This window comes from Rhincodon typus, chromosome 2 (genome assembly GCF_021869965.1).
Source record: "Rhincodon typus isolate 14 chromosome 2, sRhiTyp1.1, whole genome shotgun sequence".
NCBI lineage: Eukaryota > Metazoa > Chordata > Chondrichthyes > Orectolobiformes > Rhincodontidae > Rhincodon > Rhincodon typus.
In genome coordinates this window covers 6,462,647-6,475,268 of record NC_063333.1, presented here as the reverse complement: position 1 = coordinate 6,475,268, position 12,622 = coordinate 6,462,647, and the positions used below count along the sequence as shown (strand labels likewise).

General features: G+C 45.6%; 1 protein-coding gene across 1 annotated transcript in view; it reads right to left on the bottom strand.

Annotated features, from left to right (window-relative positions):
• Positions 1–4,681: 4,681 nt before the first annotated feature.
• naprt (nicotinate phosphoribosyltransferase) overlaps positions 4,682–12,622 on the bottom strand; it is a 113,899-nt gene continuing 105,958 nt past the window's right edge. Inside the window, exons 9-11 of the mRNA XM_048618151.1 lie at positions 12,282–12,412; positions 9,552–9,667; positions 4,682–5,034 (exon numbers count right to left, since the gene is read on the bottom strand). Coding sequence (XP_048474108.1) covers positions 4,831–5,034; positions 9,552–9,667; positions 12,282–12,412 — 451 coding nt within the window. The 3' untranslated portion in view covers positions 4,682–4,830. The remainder of the gene's footprint in view (positions 5,035–9,551; positions 9,668–12,281; positions 12,413–12,622) is intronic.

Here is a 12,622-nt window from a genome sequence, read left to right as displayed (position 1 = left end):
CCTGCACATCAGGGGCAATGGCAGGACCCACACCCCATCAACCCCCCTGAACATCAGGGGCAATGGCAGGACCCGCACCCCATCAACCCCCCCTGAACATCAGGGGCAATGGCAGGACCCACATCCCATCAACCCCCCTGAACATCAGGGGCAATGGCAGGACCTGCACCCCATCAACGCCCCTGCACATCAGGGGCAATGGTAGGACCCACACCCCATCACCCCACCAAACCCTCACAGGACAGGGGCAATGGAGAACCTGTGGAATTCTCTACCATAGAAAGAAGTTGAGGCCAAAAGCATTGAATGTTCTCAGGAGGGAATTAGATATTGTTCTTAGGACTAAAGGATCAAAGTGTATGGGGAGAAAGCCAGAGCAGGGATTGAGATGGATGATCAGCCATGATCATATTGAATAGTGGTGCAGGCTGGAGGGACCAAAAGGCCTCCTCTCGCCCCCATTTTCTATGTTTCTAATCCCAGCAGGTACCAGACTATAGAAGAAGGGTTGCACTGACATCATTGGTCAGTCAAATGCACCTCATACTGGGATCATTGGAACAGATTTTCCCAGCTTTCCAGGCAGAGGCCACAGATGGCAAGAGCTGGTGGAGAGCCAGTGCCACGATGCTGGTCATGGGCAGATGTCCTCTTGTCTAAAAGCCAATTGAGCCATGTGAGTGGGTAATTAAGGGCATCTTCCCACCACTGTTGGCATTTTGCCCTCTTCCCCGTGAGGCATCTCTGGGACTAGTGTCCATCACTCACCATACTCCATATCTCTAACCCCTTACAGTGTATTCCCCCATGTAAGGACAAAGACCTGATTAGAAAACCTGTCAGCACAGGAAGAGCCCGTTAGAACTCGCCAGCCTGCACCAACTCTTCGTGGAGCTGTACAAATAGTTCCTGGATCAAGAGAGTGGGCGATTATCTTTGGCACATCAAAAACTTCCTCATCTGCCTAGTCTCAGAATTAAGGGGCACTCATTTAAGACTGAGATGAGGAGGAATTTCTTCTCTCAGTGGGTTGTGAGTCTTTGGAACTCCTTGCCACAGAGAGCTGTGGGGACAGAGTCCTTGCGAATATTTAAGGCTGAGACAGGGAGATTCTTGAACAGTCGGGGAGTCAAGGGTGACAGGGAACAGGCAGGAAAATGGATGTGTACGGTTTAGGAAGCTGACCTCAGACAGGGCCCATGAGGAATATAAAGAAAGCAGGAAAGAGCTCAAGCAGGGGATTGAGAGAGCAAGAAGGGGCCATGAAATGATCTTGGCGAGTAGGTTAAAGAGAATCCCAAGGCATTCTGTAGGTACATTAAAAACAAGAAGATAAATAGGGAGAAGGTAGGACTACTCAAGGATAAAGGAGGGAACTTGTGTTTGGAGGCAGACAATGTGGGTGAGATCCTAAATGAGTGCTGTGCATTGGTATTCACCCAGGAGAAGGATACGGAGGATAGTGAGATTTGTGTGGAGCATGCTAATATGCTCGGGCACTTTGAGATCAAGAAAGAAGTGGCGTTAGGTGTCTTGAAGAGCATTAATTTGGATAAGTCTACAAGGCTCGATGGTATCCACCCCAGGTTACTAAGACAGGCAAGAGAGGAGATTGCTGGGGCCTTGACCAAGATCTTTGTATCTTCGCTAATCACTGGAGAGGTCCCAGAGGACTGGCAAGTAGCTAATGCTGTTTCTCTGCTCAGGAAGGGAAATAGGGATAATCCAGGAAAAGACAGACCAGTGAGTCTCATATAGGTGTTTGGGAGCCTATTGGAGAGAATTCTTAAGGATAGGATTTATGTGCATTTGGAAAAGCATGGCCTAATTAGGGACAGTCAGCATGGCTTTGTGCAGGGCAGGTCATGTCTTACTAACTTGACTAAAATTTTCAAGGAGGTGATGAAGATGATCAGTGAGGGTAGAGCAATGGATGTTCTCTACATGGATTTTAGTAAGACTTTCAACGAGGTGGGCTTTCATGGGGGGCTTATCCAGAAGATTAAGATGCGTGGGATCCACAGTGACTTGGCTGCATGGGTTCAGAATTGGTTTGCCCAGAGAAGACAAGAGTGTAATGGTGGAAGGGTGTTTTTTAGGATGGAAGTCCGTGACTAGTGACGTCCTGCAGGGATCTGTACTGGGACCTCTGCTGTTTGTGAAATCTACAAATGACTTGGGTGAAAATGTAGTTGGGTGGGTTAGTAAGTTTGCAGACAATATAAAGATCGGTGGAGTTGCGGGTAGTATAGAAGGTTGTCAAAGGGTACAGCAGGATATAGATCAGTTGCAGATATGGGCAGAGAAATGGCAGATGGAGTTTGATCCGCGTAAGTGTGAGGTGCTGCACTTTGGGAGATAAAGTGTTAAGGAAAAGTATACAGTTAATGACAGGACCTTGTATAGCATTGATGTACAGAGGGATCTTGGGGTTCACACATAGGAGACGCAATGGCCTAGTAGTATTATCGCTGGGCTGTTAATCCAGAGACCAAGATAACGTTCTGGGGACCTGGGTTCGAATCGCACTACGGCAGATGGTGGAATTTGAATATCTGGAATTAAGAGTCTAATGATGACCATGAACCCATTGCCAATTGTCGGGAAAAACCCATCTGGTTCACTAATGTCCTTTAGGGAAGGAAACTGCCATCATTACCTGGTCTGGCCTACACGTGACTCCAGACCCACAGGAATGTGGTTGACTCTGAACTGCCCTCTGGGCAATTACGGATGGACAATAAATGCTGCCTAGCCAGCGACATCCCTATCCCGTTAATGAATAAAGAAAAAATAAGTCCATAGCTCCCTGAAAGTGGCCACAGAAGTAGATAGGGTGGTAAAGAAGGCATGTGGCATGCTTGCCCTTATTGGTCGGGGATTTGAGTACAAGAGTCAGGATGTCATGCTGCAGCTTTACAAAACTTTGGTTAGGCCACACTTAAGAGTATTGTGTTTAGTTCTATTTGCCACAGTACAGGAAGGATGTGAAGGCTTTGGAGAGGATGCAGAAGAGGTTTACCAGGATGCTGCCTGGATTAGAGGGTATGAGCTATAAGGAGAGGCTAGAAAAACTTGGGTCGTTTTCCCTGAAGTGGTGCAGGCTGAGGGGAGACATGAAGTCTATAAAATTATGAGATGCACAATCTTCTTCCCAGAGTTGAAATGTCTAATACTAGGAGGCATGCATTCACGGTGAGAGGGGGAAAGTTCAAAGGAGATGTGAGGGGCCGCTTTCTTACACGGAGAGTGGTAGGAGTTGGGAATGCGCTGCCAGGGATGATGGTGAAGGCAGATACGATAGGGACGTTTAAGGGGCTTTTAGATAAGCACAAATATGCAAGGAATGGAGGGGTATGGACCGAGAGCAGGCAGAAGGGATTAGTTTAATTTGGTGTCATGTTAGACACACCATCATGAGCTGAAGGGCCCTTTCCTGTGCTGTACTGTTCTATGTTCCATGTTCTACATGGACATGAGCAGCATTGGATCAGCCATGATCCTGTTGAATGGTGGAGCAGGCTCAAGGGGCCGAATGGCCTACTCTTGTTCCTATTTCTTATAGTCTTAAATAACCCCACCCTACTGCCTTTCCTCTATAACCCTGCACTTCCTCTTATCACCCCCTTGGGGAGGGGTTTACTGGATTGAATACAAGTTTTTTTAGAAAAAGATAATGGAGAAAATGATCATTGAGGAGTGTGCAGGATGGGGGTGACACGGTGACTCAGTGGTTAGCACTGCTGCCTCACAGCCCCATGGACCTGGGTCAGGTCACTGTCTGTGTGGAGTTTGCACATTCTCCCTGTGTCTGTGTGGGTTCCCTCCGGATGCACCAGCTTCCTCCTACAGTCCAAAGATGTGCAGGTTAGGTTGGTTGGCCATGGGAAATGCAGGATTACAGAGGATAGGATAGTGGGGTGGGTCTGGGTGGAATGCTCTTTGGAGTGTCAGAGTGGATTCGATGGGCCGAATGGCCTGATTTCACACTGTAGTGATTCTGTGATGGGTCCAGGCCCAGGATATCAAAAGAAATAGATGGGGAAATTCTTGATGTCCCAGTGATAATCTTCCAAACTCTCTCAATTCAGGAACTGCCCCGAATTCAATTAGAAAACCCCCAATCTCACTACAGTATTGAAGAACAGGGGTGGGGGGGTGGACGCATGGGAAAGCGGAATAAGAACTTTCCAGATCCATTCTTCCAATATCAGCTGTGGGGAAGTGACTGGAATCTCTCTAAAAATGGAGAGTATAGCAAGAGGCCACAAGGCATCACTCCTGTCAACCATCTCACAAACTGGCCCTCCTCCAGGCTTCAATTTGCATATTCTTGGTATTCATCTATCCCCAAGGTCAGAATCTGAACCAAAAGATGGCAGGGCAGCTACATATGAACTGGGAGCAGGCCATTCAGCCCATTTGAGCCTATCCCGCCAGAGGATAAGATCATGGCTGAGCTGATCTGTGGCCTCAACTCCACTTTCCCATGATCCTCTGACTCTAATGCCCATCCCCCACCTTAAATATATTCAAGGAGCCCGCATCAGGGGAAGGGAGTTCCATAGACTCTGGTTGAAACATGAGAAAGCTCCGACAGTGCAGAACTCCCATCAGCCTTGACTGTGGTTCCCCAGGCTGCAGAGCGGGCCTTGACCCCATAACATTTGACCTCTGAAACAGGAGCTCCCCAAGCTCTAGTTGATGAGCTGGCCAGTCACCAACCCCCCAACCCCGCGGTTACTGTTTGAGATGATCTGCTGTCTGGCCACCATTGTAACAGACTGTGTCAAGTGGATATCTCACAAGAAAAATGACCAACTCCACTCTCTACCTCATTACACTGTACGAGTCGACCAGGGCGATGAAGTGTCCCGGGTAAGTCATGGCATAGGAGATGAAGGCTGCAAACTCAGAGGAATTGGTTCGATTCTGAGGCATTTGGAGAAGGTGGCAGACCTGAAAGAGCCACTTCTCGCACAGAGAGACAAAATTCACCTCCGGCTCTCCCTCAGTTGCAGGTTTCAAAGTCTGCTAGCAGATGAGAGGGAAGAAAAAATTGCTGTGAATTTCCACATTAGCTTTTCAGGCATGACAAAGACTACTAAAGAACCCAAGGTGTGGCCAACTGTAGAAATGCTACAGCCAAGGAAGCACACCAATGCCTCTACTTCCTCAGGAGGCTAAGGAAATTCAGCATGTCCACAAAAACTCATCAATTTCTATAGATGTACCATAGAATGCATCGTGTCTGGATGCATCACAGTTTGGTATGACAACTGCTCTGCCCAAACCTGCAAGAAATTACAGAGAGTTGTGAATGCAGCCCAGTCCATCACTCAAACCTTCCATCCAGTGACTCCATCTATACTTCCCACTGCCTCGGGAAAGCAGCCAACATAATCAAAGACACCTCCCATCTCGGTTATACTCTCTTCCACCTTCTTCCATTGAGCAGAAAATACAAAAGTTTGAAAACACATTACAACAGATTCAACAACATTTCTTCCCTACTGTTATCAGACTTATGAACAGACCTCTCATGTATCAGAGTTGATCTTTCTCTGCACCTTCTCTGTTACTGTAACACTATGTTCTGCATTTTGTTCTATTATCCTGATTTACTTATGTAAGATACGAGATGGCTACTGATAAAAACAACGAGGAAGAACTGAGAACAAAACCAATTGATATATCAAACTGAATCTTTTCACCTCGGACAACTAAAAGATTATCTCATCAGAGAGAGGCTTTTCTTAAGCATGCAAGATCCTTTTGTGAGAACATGTCTACTGAGAGCAGAGAAACGTAATCTCAAGCTATTGATACGTGCAGCATCCCTGAGCTTATCAATCATCTGCTACCGCTTACTAATGGAAAAACAGATGAGGTTCTGCAATACACTGAGAGATATTCCAGGCCAAGCGAATAAGATGTTGAAAAACATCTTATTGCAGTAAAGCCAACTGAAAGACCAAGGCCAGATGTCCTCCAGCTCAGGCTGAAAGTCAAGGTGCTGGAAAAGACAGTGAACAAATTCCACCAACTGGATTAGCAGCCTTATCCCAGTGACAACATGATGCACTGAAGCTGCTGCAAGTCAAGGACACTGATCACATGCTGACAGAGAACCAGTGGCTGTGTGGGGTGGTATCAAGAACAGTCTGCTAAGGTCTCCCGGAGAGGGAGCTTAGCGGAGGTCTCATCAAAGTATGTTTAACTTTTAACTTTATTCCTTTATTTTTCTAGTTTATATTAAGAAGGACTTCATTGTTAACTATTACCTATTTCTTCGTTTTTCTATTTATTCTATGAAGGTAATGCTTAAATTTTTAAAATTTGTTGCATTTACTACTTTGTACCTAAGTTTTTTGTACCTAGGTACCTTTGTACCTCAGAAGGCCCAGTGTGTGGTGACATCATACACTTTTCACTGTACTCCTGTACTTCTGTACTCAAGTACATTGACAATAAAATCTAAATCTAACAATCGAGGAAAGCAGAAACCCAGATCCTAACAAGGTGAGATGCAAGCAAAATCATAATTTGTTAGATTCATGAACTACCTTGCCTAATTTGTCCTCAGAGTGTAAACTCATGGATGAGCTCACTGCTAAGGATATTCAATGGTGCTGGGGCACAGGATAAAGTAGACAGAGTCATAGAGCCATACAGCATGGAGACCCTTCGGTCCAACCAGTCCAGGCCAAATATAATCCCAAACTAAACTAATCCCACCTGCCAGCATTTGACCCATATCCCTCCAAACGTTTTCCTATTCATGTACTTATCTAAATGTCTTTTAAATGTTGTAACAGTATACACATCTATCACTTCCTCAGGAAGTTAATTCCACACACAAACTATCCTCTGTGTAAAAAAGTTGCCCCCATGTCTTTTTTAAACCTCTCTTCTCTCACCTTAAAAATGTCTCCCCTAGTCTTGAAATTCCCCATCTTAGGGAAAAGTCACCTACCATTAACCCTATCTATACTCCTCGTGACTTTATAAATGTCCATAAGGTCACCTCTCAACCTCCTACACTTCAGTAAAAAAAAGACCCAGCCTTTCTTAATAACTCAAACCCTCCATTCCTAGCAACATCCTGGTAAATCTCTTCTGAACCCTCTCCAGCTTAATAATATCCTTCCTATAACTGGGCGAACAAATCCAGATATGACCTTCACAAAGCCAGTACCGGACCAAGTTAGACGCCCAAACCTACCAAACAGACTCCCACTGCCTACGGCGAGGCCTAAACAACATTATGGAATACAAAATGAAGCAGAGCAGGATAGCGGACAAAGACACATCCCTCCCTGTCGCGCTCAATGCTTCCTATGTTGGGTTTGAGCAGAATGCCAGCGGGTATGGTGACTCCTGCCCCAACAAACCTGTTCCCTCTGTCACTGCTTTAGACGTCAGATCGGTTTTCCTGGGAATCAACCCAAGAAAAGTGACGGTCCTGGACAGTGCTCCCGGCCGAACACTCAGATCGTGTGCGGACCACCGACATCTTCAACCTCTCCCTCCTACGAGGTGAAGTCCCCACCTGCTTCAAGAAGACCACCATCATCCCTGTACCCAAGAAAACACATGCAACATGCCTTAATGACTACTGCCCCGTGGCTCCTACCTCAATATTCATGAAGTGCTTCGAGAGGCTGGTCACAGCCCACATCAACTCCAGTCTCCCAGCCTGCCTCGATCCCCTGCAGTTTGCCTACCGACGTAACAGGTCCACAGTAGATGCCATATCCCTAGCCCTGCACTCATCTCTGGAACATCTGGACAACAAGGACACCTACATCAGACTCCTGCTCATTGACTACAGCTCCGCCTTCAACACCATTATCCCCTCCAGACGGATCTCAAAACTCCGTGACCTTGGTCTCAGCTCCACCCTCTGCAACTGGATCCTCAGCTTTCTGACGCACAGACCGCAATCTGTGAGGATGGACAATTGCACCTCCTCCACAATAACACTCAACACTGGGGTCTCCCCCCAAAGGATGTGTCCTCAGCCCCTACTGCACTCCCTGTACACCCACGACTGTGTTGCCACATTCTGAACGAATGCCATCTACAAGTTCACTGATTACACCACCATAGTGGGACGAATATCTAATAACAACGAGTCAAAATACAGAAGGGAAATAGAGGACTTGGTGACGTGGTGCAATGAAAACAATCTGTCTCTCAACGTCAGCAAAACTAAAGAACTGATCATCGACTTCAGAAAGACAGGAGGAGAACACGGCCCCATCTACATCTGAGGCTGAAAGAGTGAAGAACATCAAATTACTCAGAGTGACGATAACCGATGACCCATCCTGGACTGCCCACGTAAATGTGACAGTCAAGAAGGCACAACAACGCCTCTTCTTCCTCAGGCAGCTCAGGAAATTTGACATGTCCATTAGGTCCCTCACCAACTTCTACTGATGCACCATTGAAAGCATACTGTCCAGGTGCATAATGGCCTGGTATGGCAACTGCTCTGCCCAGGACCATAAGAAACTACAGAAGGTTGTGTGTATGACCCAGACCATCACAGAAGCCAACCTTCCATCCATGGACTCCATTTACACGGCTCGCTGCCGCAGAAACGTGCCCAACATCATCAAAGACCCATTGCACCCCGGTAATGACCTCCTACAACCTCTTCCATCAGGCAGAAGATACAGAAACCTGAGCACACATACAAGCAGGTTCAGGAACAGCTTCTTTCCAACCGTTATCAGACCATTGAATGGATTATAGCCTCAAATAATGTAACTTGCAATGTAACCTGTATGCCTCTAAGTCTTTTTGATCTGTACATCCTTTGCTTACAATGATCTGCCTGTACAGCTCATAAACAAAGCTTTTTACTGTATTTCGGTACATGTGACAATCAATCAATCAATCAATCTCAACATGGCCCAGAAATTATTGACTCAGAAGAGACACAGAGTCTAAGAGTCCAAGCTAATGCTGAAATCGAGCAAACTACACAACGCGATACAACTGTCCAAGAGTAAGGAAGAGAGGTGGAAAGACTGCCTGAAAGCATCAAGGACACATGTGTCGCTCTGAGAGAGCATTTAGCACACCAAGATGAAGGGATAGGTGGCATCTTGTAAAAAAGGAAGGACGATCACTATCCCTGAGGAGATGAGAAAACAGATGTTGAAGTGCGAGGCACAAAGGAATTAAGTCTGAGGGAGGTAAAGAAACGTTCAACTGGCCAGATATGAGCATTGAGATTCAGGATCACCTCAGCCAGGGCAGTGGTTTGGATATTATAGAGACACTAAAGAGACCCCCTCAATGATGCATGAGATCCCAGACTGACTATGGATGAAGCTCAGAGTGGGCACCTCTTATTGCTCACAACTGGTTATCTTGTCACCATCGATTACTATCCTGATAACTAGGAGCTGACGATAACAACAACAACTAGAGATTGTAGAAAGCCTGAACATACCCTTCAATCATTACAGCATTCCAAGTACCATTATGGACAACCATATCCCTGGATTCAGGAGCAAGTGAAAGGAAGCACTGACCTGAACCTTGACTTCTGACATTGAAGTGAAAGAAGCGATGTAAGAATGCGCCATGGATCCAAACAGTGGAATGCCATACAGTTTCCCAGCGATGACATTACTAGTGCCGTCAAACCCTAGTGACAAACAGGTACAAACAGAAAAATACACACACAAATCTGAAAGCCATTCTTATAGGGTTGGAATGTAGGGATTGTAACTGGAATTAGGATTGCGGTTAGTGGCATTGGGTTTTTTAAGCTGTGATTTAGAATTGGTTTGGGAAGAAGTCTCAACTGTTCATGCAACTATATGTATGATTTAGGAGACGTATAAGCCATTTGGCCCATCAAACCTTCTCCATCATTCAGGTCATGGCTTACTTCACATGTCCTCCAATAACCTTTCACCCCGATAACCTTTCACCCCCTCACATAACAAGAATCTATTGACTTCTACATTACAGATATTCAAAGACTCTGCTTCCGTGAATTCCAAAGAATCTCAGTCCTCAGTGAGAAATGTGTCTTCCCACCACTGTTAAAAATGGGTCATCCCCAAATCCCTCGTTCTAGATTCTCCCATAAGAGGAAATTTCCTCTCCAGTTCTACCTTGTTAAGACCCCCAGAATCTTGTACGTTTCAATCAATTTACTCCTTAGTCTTCTGTCCCAGCATCCCTCAGAAGGCCAGAGAACCATACACAGCTTATAGCACAGAAAAAAGCCATTCGGCCCATAATATCTGTCCCAGCCATTCTGCCCATTCCAGGCACTAGTCCAACATATTTTATTGGAACACTTCCAATGCATTCATATTCTTCCTTCAATCTTGGGATTGTTCTTTATATTGGGATATTAGTTGAAATTAGGGTTGGGATTTGGACATTGGTTGGATTGGGATATTTAGTTGGGATTGGAGTTGGCGTTAGGATTTTGGGTGGGCTGGGTTGAGTTTGGGATTGGGATATTGGTTGGGATTGGAGTTCAGTTAGGACTTGATTGATGTTGAGATTGGGATATTGAGTTTGGGTTAGGATTGGGTCTATATGGGTTACTGGCTGGGATTGGGGTTTTGAATAGAATTGGAGCTGTTTCTAATTGTTTCAAACTCACAATCTGCAACTGCACAACATCCCTCTGTAAGCTCACCTTCGCACATTCACCACAAAATAGACTCAATTTCCGTGAACATACTCAAAGACCCAGCCTTGACAGCCCTCTGTGGTAAAGAATTCCACAGATTCATTACCCTCTGAGAGAAAAAAATTCCTCCTCATCTCGGTCTGAAATGGATGACCCCTCACCATGAGATTAGCCCTCTGGTCACTGACTCTTGCACAAAGGTGAAGGAACCTTGTATTTGTTCATGTCATGTGTGTGTGTTAGGCCTACATTTGTTGGTCACCCTGGATTAAAATTGAGATGACGGCAGTAACTGTGTGAGGTACTTTCTTGAACAGTTCGTGTCCGGTGTCACTGCACGCACAGTGGGCTATCCAGTGTGATATAACTGTTATACAGTTTACAGTTACAGTTATACACTTATAGTTATACAGTGTTATACAGTTAAGAGTCAGCCACATTACTGTGGGTCTGGAATCACATGTAGGTCAGACCAGATAAGGACAGTCCCTCCCTGGACCCTATGTACTTTCATGACCATTTGCTAGTTTATTGATTGTTATGAATCAGACAAGTATTTGATTCCAAATGTACTATATAATGGGATTCTAAATCCCCCGGGGACTGTGCTAGCCTCTGGATTAAACTGCGATATCCCACCATCCCCAGGTCCAGATCCCACACTCAGAATTCCCATCGTAAACCTCTCCATCCATCTGTAAGATCCTGTTTAAAATTCCACCTCTTCAACCAAATTTATGGAAACCTCATTTAATCATCTATCTTTGATTTTACATCCATTGTTTTTCCATCATGTCCCAGTGAAGGGTCTTGGCAGGTTTTCTACGTAAAATCTGCTTCATTGAGACACTTTGCAGTGGCCTTTCTCTTTGCTGGTCGGGCTCAGATTTGGTTTAGGATTTGTGTTTAGATTCCAAATGGGATCTGGTTTTGGGTTTGGCAATGGAATTCTCTTCAGGTCAGGGACTGGATTGGGATTGAGAATTCTATTTAGAGATTGGGATCAGTTTGGGGCTGGGACACTGGATTGGCACTTGGATCAATTTTCGTGTAGGGATTTGGTAAAGGAATTTGGGATTTGGATTTTCTAAAGAAATACAATTTTATATTGGGATTTGATTGGGGATAGGATTTGGGTTTGGGATTCGATCAGAGAATTGGATTTGGGATTGGGATTTAGTTAGAGAATGGAATTTGGGGTTTGGGATTGGTTGGGGATTGGAGTTTGGAATAGGAATTAGATAGGGAATGGGTTTTGGTAACAGAATGGGATTAGGGATTTGGATTTGGTTAGGGAATGGGATTTGATATTGGAATTTGATTAGCAGATGGGATTTGAGATTGGGATTTATTTAGGAAATGGGATTCAGGATTGGGATTTGGGATTTGGGTTATGAATGGGTATGGAGCCTGTGCTTGCCAATGAAGAATTTGAACACCGACGTTATCACCCAGACTTTGCTACTCTAAAAATCCTGAAAACTACAGCAGTTGCCAAAATTTTGGCCGGAGAAACCCATCTGTGAGAATCAGAGGGTGTGTGTGCTCGAGGTGTTGCAAATACCCCCTGGAGGGGGAACAGAATGAGTACAGCCATCTGCCTCACCTCCAATGTAGGAGTATCTTGAGGCTGAGAGGCCTCCATCCGGGCCCTGTGCTCTCCTCAAGCCGAACTCCAGCAGCCGCTTCCCTGGTCCAGCAGCCAGCCTGAACCTGGCTGCATTGGTGGCCACGAGGCTGTGGAGACAAAGCAACGTCAGCCATTTCCAGCCCCTGCTCAGGAAACTGCTGACTCCCTCCCAGGACAGTGAGAACCTGAGAGACACACACACACACACACACACACACACACACAAATACACACACACACACACACAATGTCTCTCACACACACACAAATACACACACACACACACACACAATGTCTCTCACACACACACACACACA